The 12,259-nt window shown below is 31.8% G+C and overlaps 2 protein-coding genes across 2 annotated transcripts in view; one reads left to right on the forward strand and one right to left on the reverse strand.

Annotated features, from left to right (window-relative positions):
• The window catches only part of LOC107437256 (long-chain-fatty-acid--CoA ligase 5), a 371,824-nt gene that overhangs the window by 336,352 nt on the left and 23,213 nt on the right, over window positions 1-12,259 (reverse strand). The window lies entirely within an intron of this gene.
• Window positions 1-12,259, forward strand: part of LOC107452371 (guanylate cyclase 32E) — a 193,791-nt gene that overhangs the window by 133,882 nt on the left and 47,650 nt on the right. Inside the window, exons 12-13 of the mRNA XM_043050036.3 lie at window positions 3,556-3,627; window positions 4,634-4,808. Coding sequence (XP_042905970.2) covers window positions 3,556-3,627; window positions 4,634-4,808 — 247 coding nt within the window. The remainder of the gene's footprint in view (window positions 1-3,555; window positions 3,628-4,633; window positions 4,809-12,259) is intronic.

Genomic DNA, 12,259 nt, shown 5'->3' on the forward strand with positions numbered 1-12,259 from the left:
TCCTACATTGGGATGATGGTGGTTCCTGATCATTCCAACATTGGATTTCTAAGACACTATGATGGAAATTCGTGATGGTTCAACATGAACAAACCATCAAAACAAGTTTCTACTCTTTTGTTGGACCATCATAAATCAGTTCGAATTCCTACATTGGGATGATGGTGGTTCCTGATCGTTCCAACATTGGATTTCTAAGACACTATGATGGAAATTCGTGATGGTTCAACATGAACAAACCATCAAAACAAGTTTCTACTCTTTTGTTGGACCATCATAAATCAGTTCGAATTCCTACATTGGGATGATGGTGGTTCCTGATCATTCCAACATTGGATTTCTAAGACACTATGATGGAAATTCGTGATGGTTCAACATGAACAAACCATCAAAACAAGTTTCTACTCTTTTGTTGGACCATCATAAATCAGTTCGAATTCCTACATTGGGATGATGGTGGTTCCTGATCATTCCAACATTGGATTTCTAAGACACTATGATGGAAATTCGTGATGGTTCAACATGAACAAACCATCAAAACAAGTTTCTACTCTTTTGTTGGACCATCATAAATCAGTTCGAATTCCTACATTGGGATGATGGTGGTTCCTGATCGTTCCAACATTGGATTTCTAAGACACTATGATGGAAATTCGTGATGGTTCAACATGAACAAACCATCAAAACAAGTTGCTACTCTTTTGTTGGACCATCATAAATCAGTTCGAATTCCTACATTGGGGTGATGGTTACTTATGTTGGTTACTATATAAAAATACAATTGTTCATGATCGTTATCATCAAGATTATATGTTGGTCAATCAATGTAAAACCATCAGAAATTTTGACTAGGGATAGTAATTTTTGCCTTAAAAAAGATACATAGGCAGAAACGTGCGAGAGAAATAATCGTCGATTGCCGGAATGGTAACCACCATAGTTGTACAGCCCAATCCAGGGAGAGTTAGGAAGATTTAAACATTGGCTGCCTCACTGACACATACAATAACAATTTCAATGGCACAGATAACTGCAATTTGGAAAATAGGATCCCAAATAGCTCTGTCAGAAGATCAACAATTTTAATTTCACATTTTGTTTATTTCGCTACATCTTAAAAAACTCTTAAGGGAATGAAATGTATGTCATTATGTGTCACTGCTGCCAGATAAAGTTTCCTGACTTTTTCTGAACTGGAGTGTACAACTAGGGTGGTTGGAGCATCCTACAACGAAACTGAAGGTCTTTGATTCGAATCCTGCCTGCAGCCAACGACACTTTACAATATTTTTGAGACTATGCATATTGCTCTAAAATGAGTAAATGAGGTTTCAAATTCCAACACTCAATAACGAATACAGGGGATTTCAAATTCGACTGTTATTTGTTTCCAAGATATTTTGACTCATTTTTTTTTCTCTAAATTTTAAGAAACCTTTTCTTACAGCTTAGATTTACATATATTATTCTAAATTTAACACAGTTAGTAAAATGATGTATATATTAAGCTTAACGCGAATTTTCCACTTTCCTTTTATACCGCAGTAGACTTATCGTAAAGACGCTGTTCAGTAGAACGCAAAAGTCAAGCATCACTGGCTGCGGTCAACGAGTGAGTGGAATACCACTTTGATCAGTCTGTGAAAGGACCGAGGGAACGCGGTATCGATCCTTGTTAAACTGTTCTACGGTAAAGTGCCAGACTTCGCGCGCAGGTCGTCGGGCTACTGCTAGTCTGTCTTCAGAAGATATTAAAATATCGAATAAATATAATAATATCAACCAATAAATTAATATCAAATATTTCTGACAATCAGCAAAGCAACTATGTGATTGTTGACATTCACCGGTGACAGTCCACATTCTCTTGGTTTCGGAAATTCACGGTAACATATGTATCAAAAGTGAAGAATAGAAAGGCAAGCCCATTTTTATATTTCATGGGAGTTTTAGTCTTAAATATTTCGATAAAATAGCATTAATTCACCACCATACTAAATAATTGCTAAACAATTAATTTCTAATCAATTAATTGCTAAAAAAATAAAAGAAATTAGTTCGATCACGAAGTCACGCCAGTGTTAAAAAAAGTATTGCTAGAACAATGTAAAAAGTTTATATTCACATAATTGCATTAATTTTCATTACATAATTTTCATTGCATAATTCACATTAATTTTCTTTTGTTGAATTTGAGATCAAAAGAGCAATACCGGTAAAATAAAATTTATTAAAATATAAATTATAAAATATATAGTTTGACTACGAGGTGCAATTCAAAGAACATAAAGCACACTTAGCGATACTAAAGACATGGTAAAACTATATAGCCCCACATTGCCTTTGCGCAGTTATTATATAGGTAGTTCCCCTATAGGGAAATCATAACTTTAACAGTGACACAACGTACGCAAATCTCTGGAGAGGGAAGAAAAATGGGATTTTTCGCGGTTCTATAACAAAAGAGTTTTTCTACAGCAAAAGTATCTGAGAAAATGAAGCAGAAAGTAACTAACATTAGTACAAAATCTTACCAACATTAAAAAAATATTGATAGAACATGGAAAATTTAAATTCAACAACCCAACCCACTGTATAAATGTTAAAGCAATAGTTTTATAACAAAGTAAAAAAAAGTAGTTTGATAAAGTAATCGTACCAGTGTTTAAAACAATTTGTATTCAACAGCATAACAATAACATATTATTATTGAAGATAATAATAATTTCTTACATTCATAATTTCACGACCCTGTACTTAAGTTAAAACAATAGTTTCTGTAACGAAGTAAAAAAAAATAGTTTGGGAAAATAATTTTAATAGTGCTTCAAACAACTATAGCTAAAACAATTTATACTCAACAGCATAATAACATATTATTATTGTAAATAAAAATAATTTCTTATACTAATCATTTTAAAACAATAGTATCTATAACAAAATAAAATAAAAGTAGTTTGATAAAATAATCATACTAGTATTTAAAACAACTATGGCTAAACCAATTTATAAAAATTTTTAACTCAACAAAATAATAATAACATATTATTTCTATTGCAAATAATAATAATTTCTTATACAAATAATTTCAAAACCCATTGTATAAATGTTAAAACAATAGTTTCTATAACAAAGTAAAAAACAAATAGTTCGATTAAATAATCGTACCAGTGTTTAAAACAACTATAACTAAACCCATTTATAAAAATTTCAACCTAAAACATACTAAATACTATTGTAAATAATAATAATAATTAAGCTCGCAGATTACAAATTTTATAATGGGTTGCAATATCACAAAGTATTGGTTTACAAAGTTTATTATTTATTTAAAAAAATATTCGCCAATTCCCTGGTTTGTATTTGAATGATTTAATATCTCCTTGCTAATTCATAGTTTGTTCTTATAATCATTTCCACAAACTATTTATTGGTGGTTACTTGCATAAAATAATATGATATAAAGCTAAACGTATTTTTTAGTGGATTTAATAATTTCCTTTTATAATAATAAAAATACTTAATTGAAAAAAAAATATTACTTCCACTTCGCAGGATATTTTGGAAAATGAAGATGTAAAACTAGACAATATGTTTAACGCTTCTATGATTGGCGATATTATTAGAGTAAGTATACAAAATTATCAATTGTTACAGATTTTTTTTTTATTTCCTTTTATTACTTGTTCGTTTCAATTACGATTTAAAAAATAAAACAAAGTAATGAGTTTACTTTTCGACTTACAGTAAGGTTTCTTTTTTATTTAAAGAAAAGTACAGATTGCTTTCAAATTGAATGATAAAATAAATTAGTGAGAAAAACTAAATAAATGAATGAAACTGGATTTGGAAAATTGATTGAGTTGAACTCGAAGCTTGAATATACCAATTGTAAAAAAAAAGGCACAGTTAAATATTTATTTTTGTTAAATTAAAACGTTGTTGTTTCTAATGAAACTTTTATGTAACTGTCGTCGAACGGCCAACCCAATTTTTGGGTTACAACTACTAATGTTCAACTCCGTAGTCTCATAATTTTGAACCCAATCCAGAAGACTTTTACCGCTTATACTTGAACTCCTGGTTCAGTTCCAGTACTGGGAGAAATTTGCCTTCGTGGAGGATTTTTTGATGAAACTAACCCGTATTTGAATTACATGGAGAGGAAGACGACGAGAACCTCCCACGGTTAGCCTGACGGAAAGGGGACTCTAACCTATGATCCGTCTACCACTGAGGATGTTACACGTCAGCACTGCGGTCGGTGCAAGCCGTATGCTGAATTCGTATCGACCAGCCATCACCGGGACCCGGTTCACCTCATTGGGAGTCGAACGCTCTATCCCCTGAGCCATCGCGGCTCTTCTAATAAAACTTGCAAATATCAGCAAGCCTACTGGATAAAACAAGCGAGTTTAAGGCTGAGGGTGCGTTTCTTGTTTTTCTGTGGTGCCATCTATGGCCAATAATGTCTTCAGACACACACGCGTCACAGTCCGTTTACAGGTTTGACTCATTCATACATCCATTTATTCATCCACAGATCGTAGTTTTGGCATAAATTGTTAAATTAGAGTAATTTGATCGATTACAATTTAAAAGGCAATTTGTTATTTACTTTTGATAAAAATAGGGCATGACCTACCTACACGACAGTCAAATCAGATCTCATGGCAACCTCAAATCCACCAACTGCTTAGTTGACAGTCGATGGGTTGTTAAAATAGCCGACTATGGTTTACACGAGCTCAAATCTGGAGCTGAAGCTGGTGACGACGACGCTACAGATTTTGAAAAACAATGCGAAAGTAAGTAAATGTTCTCAAATTTTGTAATGGGTTGCTGTATTATAAAATTTTTGCTTAAAAATTGTTCGATATTTATTTAAAAAAATATTCTCCGATTCCATTTCCTTGTTTTTGATTTAATTACGCCTTGCCGATTCATTGATTTTTTCGCTTCCCGTACCCTGTAAAAAAATGCTCCGTAAAAAAGCGATTCTACTAAAAAATTATTTATCAGGCATCTTATGCAAAATTACACACTGTAAAAAATGCATATTCAAATTTAAAGAAACTTTCTTCGTTTATGACGAAACTGTTTCCTGATATATCGCTGGTTCAAAACTAAAACGACACTTCTGCAGTCACTTCTCATGTTATTTCAATGAGAAGTGAATGCAGAAGTGTCGTTTTAGTATTGAACCAGCGATATGTTCCGAGCAAACATTTCGTCAGAATGACGAAATAGTTCTCGTCACTTCTTCGAGGAAACGAATTTCGTAACAATTTAAGAAATATTTCGTCATTCTATTTTGTTCAACAAAAATAAAATTCATACCACCTAAATTATCAAACTTTTCTAATAATCACTTTAACGTGGTCACTGTATACGCGGCTTAATTTCATCCGAATAACACTAGAAAGACTGATAGAACAGAGACATAAATTACACCCAAACCAGGATTCGAACTCGGTATCTACCTGTTACGAAGCCAACTCTTTGACCAACATACAGACCGGTCAGCTTTATAGTCTCTTTATTTTCAATTGTCACGTCTTCATTCTAATTAAAAATTTCCCACATTGCTACGATGTGGTTCCGTAAGTGAGGAAACGTTTTAGTCATATATTTGAGAGTTCATGATTCGTTACAAATCACGTAATTTCCTGACGAAATGATTATCAAAATTAACGAGATACAGCTCAAGGATAGCTGTATCGTCAAATGCGAATTTTTTTTTTCTGAGAGTGCTGAGAATCAAAAAGGGTAAGTTTCTGCAAAATTACAGAAAAATGTTCACAGATCACTTAGTAAATTTACAGAAGTATAGTTAGCAAGCAGAGCAATTTTTTTTTTACATTATCGATCTAAAAACTAACCCACTAACGGTTCTGCAAGTAAAAAATAAAAATTAAAAAAAATCGAATATTGACCAGCAATCTTCTCCGGTTAGCAAAACCGGTTTTCCCACACAGCAAAACCGGTTTTTCCATGTCATTAGATACAGAAATGGTATATTGGGGAGAAATATTCCCCCGACTTTGCCCATTAGCTAAACCGCCAGTAGGTCAACCTTTATCGACCCTAACATTTCCGTGTGCACTACGTTAGTTTAATTCATAATCGGTGTTGAACAGCCGACCCATTTTTGGGTTTACGACTATTAAGGTTCAACTCCGTACCCTCGACATTTTGCACCCAACCCAGAAAACAAAATAAACTCCTTTACCAAACATTAGGACAGACTAGATTTTGTTGGAGAATTTTTGATGGCGTTATTACACGGAGAGAAAAACTATAAAATAAAAACCTTCCACAATTAGCTCGACGGTAAAGGAATTATAACTTATGATCCGTCTAGCATTGATGATAATTTACGTCAGCACTGCACAAGCCAGGAGCAATATTCGCATCCATAGGCCATAGCTGGGATTCGAACCGGAGTCACCTCACTGAGAGGTGAGTATTCTAACCTCTGATCCACCACGGCCTATTATACTATATTAGAGTGTAATCCAAACCATTAAATCCCTATCGGTAAAAGTGCACCTCGGTTGGACATTCGTTTCAGACAATCGAACCCACGACAAAGACTAAGACTTTACCGACCACATAGGCTGAGTGTCTATTTACTTATGACTAGAACCCGGATTTTGATGACCTAAAAAATCTCAATTAATGCCCTTAAGAAGAACAAAAAATGCCCTTACAAACTTCAAAAAATACTCTTAAAAGTGAAAAAAATGCCCTTAATTGCGAAAATTGCGCTAATAATGCCTTATGACATGACTTAAATAGAAGTAAAAATGTTGAACTAAAACAATCTTTTACTCTTTAAAATTATTATGAGTCGTTTCAAAAAATATAAAGCAATGCAATACTTGTTCTACGTTCATTAAAGTTTGACAAATATGTTTTATATCCCAAAATAACAAAAGAAAGGAAAATATATTGACTCCAAAACATTTTCATTTTGTATAGAAACTTAAATGAATATAACAACTTCCATCTCATAATATTACTAAATATCAGAATTACAGTGGGTTATTAAATTTTTTTTTTAATATTTTGAAATGTAAAAGAGCGTCTCTTGTCTGAAAGCAAATTTTTATACCAGGAGAAGCTTCTTTCAACGTCTACTGATGTTATTGGTGCGTACTTAAAAAGGACGGTCACACTTACTGAGAATTCTTCTTCAATTTGAAAAGATGTTGCTTCACCTTTTAATATCCTAGAGATTTTCTTCATTGTCTGGAAGCCAATGTAATAATAAAAAATAATAAAAATTAGAAAAAATTAAAAAAAAATTTAAAAAATGCTTTAAAATGCGAAATACGCCCCAAAATTTAAAGAAAATGCCCTATAACTCTCAAAAAATGCTCTAAAGGACAAAAAATGTCCAAAAATGCCAGAGATGCAAAAAAATGCAAATGTCATCAAAATCCAGGCCTTACTTATGACAATAAATAAAATACCTTGAAATATATGAGAGGAGAGTTCTTTGGGAGAAATACATTAGGAAAAAAATCGTTAAACTGATAATCGGTTTAAAGTTAGTTACTAAAAAAAAGAAGAAACAAAAGCAGAAAAAAAAGTGTGCAAAAATCTAAAGGAAAAAAAATAACGTCGTAAGAAATGTTTTCACGTAAACATCACACATCATGTATGAAAAAAAAACTTAAATGATTTCCATAAAAAAGAGATGCGTAGTTGACAAAGTGTTGCACCGGTTTCATTGTTGTTATCAGTTTAATTAACTTTTTCATTTTACCATTCAGAAGGCATTTCTATTAGTTAGAAATTATTATTTAGAAGGAACTGTTTATTGATGAGAAGAGCAGACTCATCTTTTTCATCTTTCAAATATACTCAACGTTTTTGAGAATATAAAGACGATTTGGAACCTCACCAAAAAGCATTCCTCAATCATTCTAATCAAATTAATTCAAATATAAAATTGCAAGTCAGTCCATCTAATAAATGTCTTTTGCCGTCCTTAAAGCTTTTCAATTACTTAGTCAAGTAACATAATATTATCTACTATGCAATGTTATCTTCTATGTGTACTAAAATGCGATACTAAATTAATAACTTTTTATCTTCACGAGCAAAACGGTAAAGAATTCCTAGGAAAAAGCAAGCGTTTTAAAATCTAACAAAATGTTCAATATTTTGCCTTTAAAGTTTACGTGTGTGCTTTAAAATTTTTTGTAAATGTTAGAGAAACTTTTAGTTGATATTAATATAACAAATAATTTTTGAATTTTTTTATTTTTTTCATTTCCGATTAGTTTGAATTGCATAACTATTGTCCAGTTCTATGTAAAATTGGCTTGTTTATATCAGTGTTGTTAGTATTACTTGTAAGTTTGTCTTTTGGCTCTTAAAATGTTATACAAATTCTAAATATTTGTTAAAAGCATACACCGTAAAAATGTTTAGGGTATCTCAACAAAAAAAAAAAAAAAAAAAAAAAAAAAAAAACATCGGGATAACACCAATAGTAGCGCATACCCTCCAACTGCTACGGGATTTCCGTAGTTTCAGAAATCTTCTTTTCAGACGGTAGCAAAATTAATGTCTTAATATTTAAAAAAAAATAATTTTAGCGTAACTTGTCCACTATTACTTATAAAAGTGCAGGCCATATGGCTAGATTCTTAAGTTCTGATAAAAGATTTATGAGAGATCCATTTGCTTTAAAAATTTCTACTTTGGTTCGCTACCACTAGAAAGAATTATTTTCAAAATCCTCATAAGTTGGAGGGTATGGTAGCGTAGTCAAGGACCTGAGGTAATTTAAGGTGTAATCAAATAACAAGTACTGGTTGCGTGAGAGACCATGAATATTACTATTTTATATGTAAAGTTGTTGTAGCCATTATTGGTATTCCTTACCAATTAAGATTATAATAACAGTATTAGATATAATACACGTAAAAGTTATCTGCATAAAGAGTCATGATGATATTCACGAATCAATCAAAAGTAAGCACAGTCAGTTTAGGATGTCTACATACATTAATTCAAAAAATAAAATTAATTTGTAAATCAAATATAGCAGAGAAACTATTAAAATAAATCAGGTTTTATCAGAACAGAAACGGATTGAAATTACACATAATAAAATTATTTCATGCAGTTGACTCATATTTAAAAATTAAAACCGAGTTACCCTTATTACTTATTATGCAACTAATAACATCATACATTTTGTTACGGCGAACTTTTTTTTTTTGTAGAAGGTAGGTTCTTTATTTACGTCGCACTAGAGCTGCACAATGGTCTATTGGCGACTGTCTGAGAAGCATCCCTGAGGATGATCCGAAGACTTACCATCGCAATTTCGATCCTCTGCTCTGGTAGCCCGATGACCTGCAAGCGAAATCGGGCACTTTACTGTATAACAGTTTAGCGAGGATCGATACCACGCACCTTCGGCTCCTACTCAGGTTGATCAAAGTGGTCACCTACCCGCTTACTTACAGCAGCCAGTGAAGCTTTACTTCGGTGTTCTATTGGGAATCGTGTCTTTACGATCAGTTCACACGGGACTGTTTTGTAGATGCATAGCAGAGAGCAAGACAACATCAAATTCAAACCATTTTGTATTCGAATGTAAACAATTTACTAACTCTATCTAAAATACGCCAAAATTGGCGAGTATGGAAGCGAAAACGATTCATGAATGGTGTGAATGTACGTAGGCTTGATGGAAACACTTCATTTTATTGGTGCTATAACACACTTTAGAGTTCAAATGAATGGTAAATTTGGTATCAACTTAAAATAAAGTGTCCATTCATAAATTTTTTTTGAACATCAAATAAGATATTACACCATTACACTATCCTCAAATACTACATTGTAGTTTTCATTTCTTTTGGGAAAAACAATTTATCAAATTGGATTGTATTTTTGCGGGATATAGAATTGCATACAATCATCCTTTAATGCATCAAAGCTATTTCAGAATTGGAAAAAAAAACATGTTACAAGAGACTTACGAGATATTATTTCAAAAAATTGAATTTTTCTATTTATTTAAAGAAGAAAATCGGAGAAGTACGAGAAAATCTAGTATGAAATAACGGGCGAAGTTTTATATTTCCTAAACTTTCGGCCGAGTATTACATTTTTGTCTCAAATATATATAATAAACTTCATAAAACAACATTAATAAATACTAAAAGCGGATGGACTATCTATTATGTCATAATTGAAAAAAAAATGTTAGTAAATAAATTTTTGTTATACAATATTACCGAGAATGCCTCAGAAAAAGTGTAAATGTTGGAAAAGAAACTGAATTTCAAATTAGAAAAAGTTAGTTTCATGTTTAATCCAATTTATATCAAACTTAGAAATAGAAAGAAAAAAAAAACTCTGGACTTTCATTTAAGTTACTGAAAACGGTAGTGTCTTAAGGAATCATTTAATATTGTCCCAGAAAATATCCAACGATTTGTAAAATTATTTAAAAAGAAATATTTTCATTTAAAGAAGATGATAGAAATATCTGCGTTTAATCTAGAAAACCAGTTCATTTATTCTCCCATGGTCTCAAAATCAGTTACAAAATACTCACTAGAGGGAGCACTATTTTACTGAATTTTATAATCTGCGACCTGTTCGTTTTTTGGGTTGAGAATAACAAAGGTCAACTTCATAGTCCTGTAATTGTGAAGTCAACTCAGAAGGCGGGGGAACTCATAAATCAAGCATTAGAACAAACTAGCCTTCGTAGAAGATTTTCTGCAGACCCGCATTTGTGTGAGCAATCACAGAAACCTCTTCGGTTAGTTTGATGACGAGGAGATTCTAACACATGATCTGTCTATCACTTATTCAAGACGTTTGCGAAATTGCCACTATTTGTAATATGGTGCACAGTCTGTTGGTAAAAGTAACAAACGCCCCTACAAATATTTTAGTTGTAATGGATTTGATATGCAGCAGACAAAATATTTCACAGTTTTTCCAATTTGAATTGCCATGTATTGATGAAATCTGTAACTAATTTCAAAAACGTAAAAAGAAAAATATTCCTAATTTAATAAGCTGAACGCAGCAAAAAATATATTTTATCATATGTATTGTTCTTATTTAACTTATTTTAAAAACAGTTATTTTTCATAAATCTGAAGAAAAATCTGAAGAACTCCTTGAAGTTACCTTCAGTTTGGACCTTGTCGTTGTGATAGACTCAGACGATTTGTAGGTCGAATCAATGTGAATAGTTGAACGAAACGAAATTATGCAGCGCTGCCATCTGTCAAGGAGAGAGAGTTAGTTGTCACTAATGTAGAGAGATAATGAGAGAGAGACTTGATGCCATAATAACCACTAGAGTTTGGAAACAAAGCATATAAATTATTGCTCAAGTTCAGCAATATTACTTAAGTTCTTTACAATTATGTGTACAGGGCTTTTTTTCTCAAAAAAGAGTCGTATGAATTAAATATTCGAATTTTACAAAAATTTCAAAAATTGCATAACAATTAATGTAGGGTAAACCAACCAGTGAAGGAACACTACCCAGTGAAGGAACATTTCATATATATTGAACATTTCATATATCCAATACTCTACAACGATTTATGATGTTTTCTTTTATTTACATAGCGTTATTAATTGCCGCATATTAGAGAATCATTTCGTGGACACTTTAAAGACTTTTTTAATTTTTTTGGTATCAAAGAGAGTTTTGATATTGATTTCATGTGAAAGGATATGTGTCAAAATTTTCAAAAATATATAGTTTAGTGCAAAAATATATATAGAAGATTTTTAAATTTTTATTTTATTTGTCCTTGCATATCTGCATTCTTAAGGCAGATGTCGCTTAAATCGGAGATGCTGTAAATTATTTGGAAAAAATTTTGTAAAATTATTTTATGCATCTTATATTTAAAGGATCCTACACTCAGCAGCGGTTTATGATGTTGTCTTCTTTTTTTTTACATACTGTTATGAATTGCCGCATTTTAGGGAATCATTTCGTGGACACTTTAAAGATTTTTGAAATTTTTTTGGTCTCAAAGAGAATTTTGATATTGATTTCATGTAAAAGGATATGTGTCAAAATTTTCAAAAATATATAGTTTTGTGCAAAGATATAGGGTAAACCAACCAGTGAAGGAACACTACCCAGTGAAGGAACATTTCATATATATTGATCAAAAATAAGAATCTGAAAGTTTTTCTTTAGATTGATTGGTAACAATAGCTTACTGCCAAACAATAGGAAGTCATC

This window comes from Parasteatoda tepidariorum, chromosome 6 (genome assembly GCF_982258835.1).
Source record: "Parasteatoda tepidariorum strain Cologne lab strain chromosome 6, Ptep-v5.0, whole genome shotgun sequence".
In the NCBI taxonomy this organism is placed as follows: Eukaryota; Metazoa; Arthropoda; class Arachnida; order Araneae; family Theridiidae; genus Parasteatoda; species Parasteatoda tepidariorum.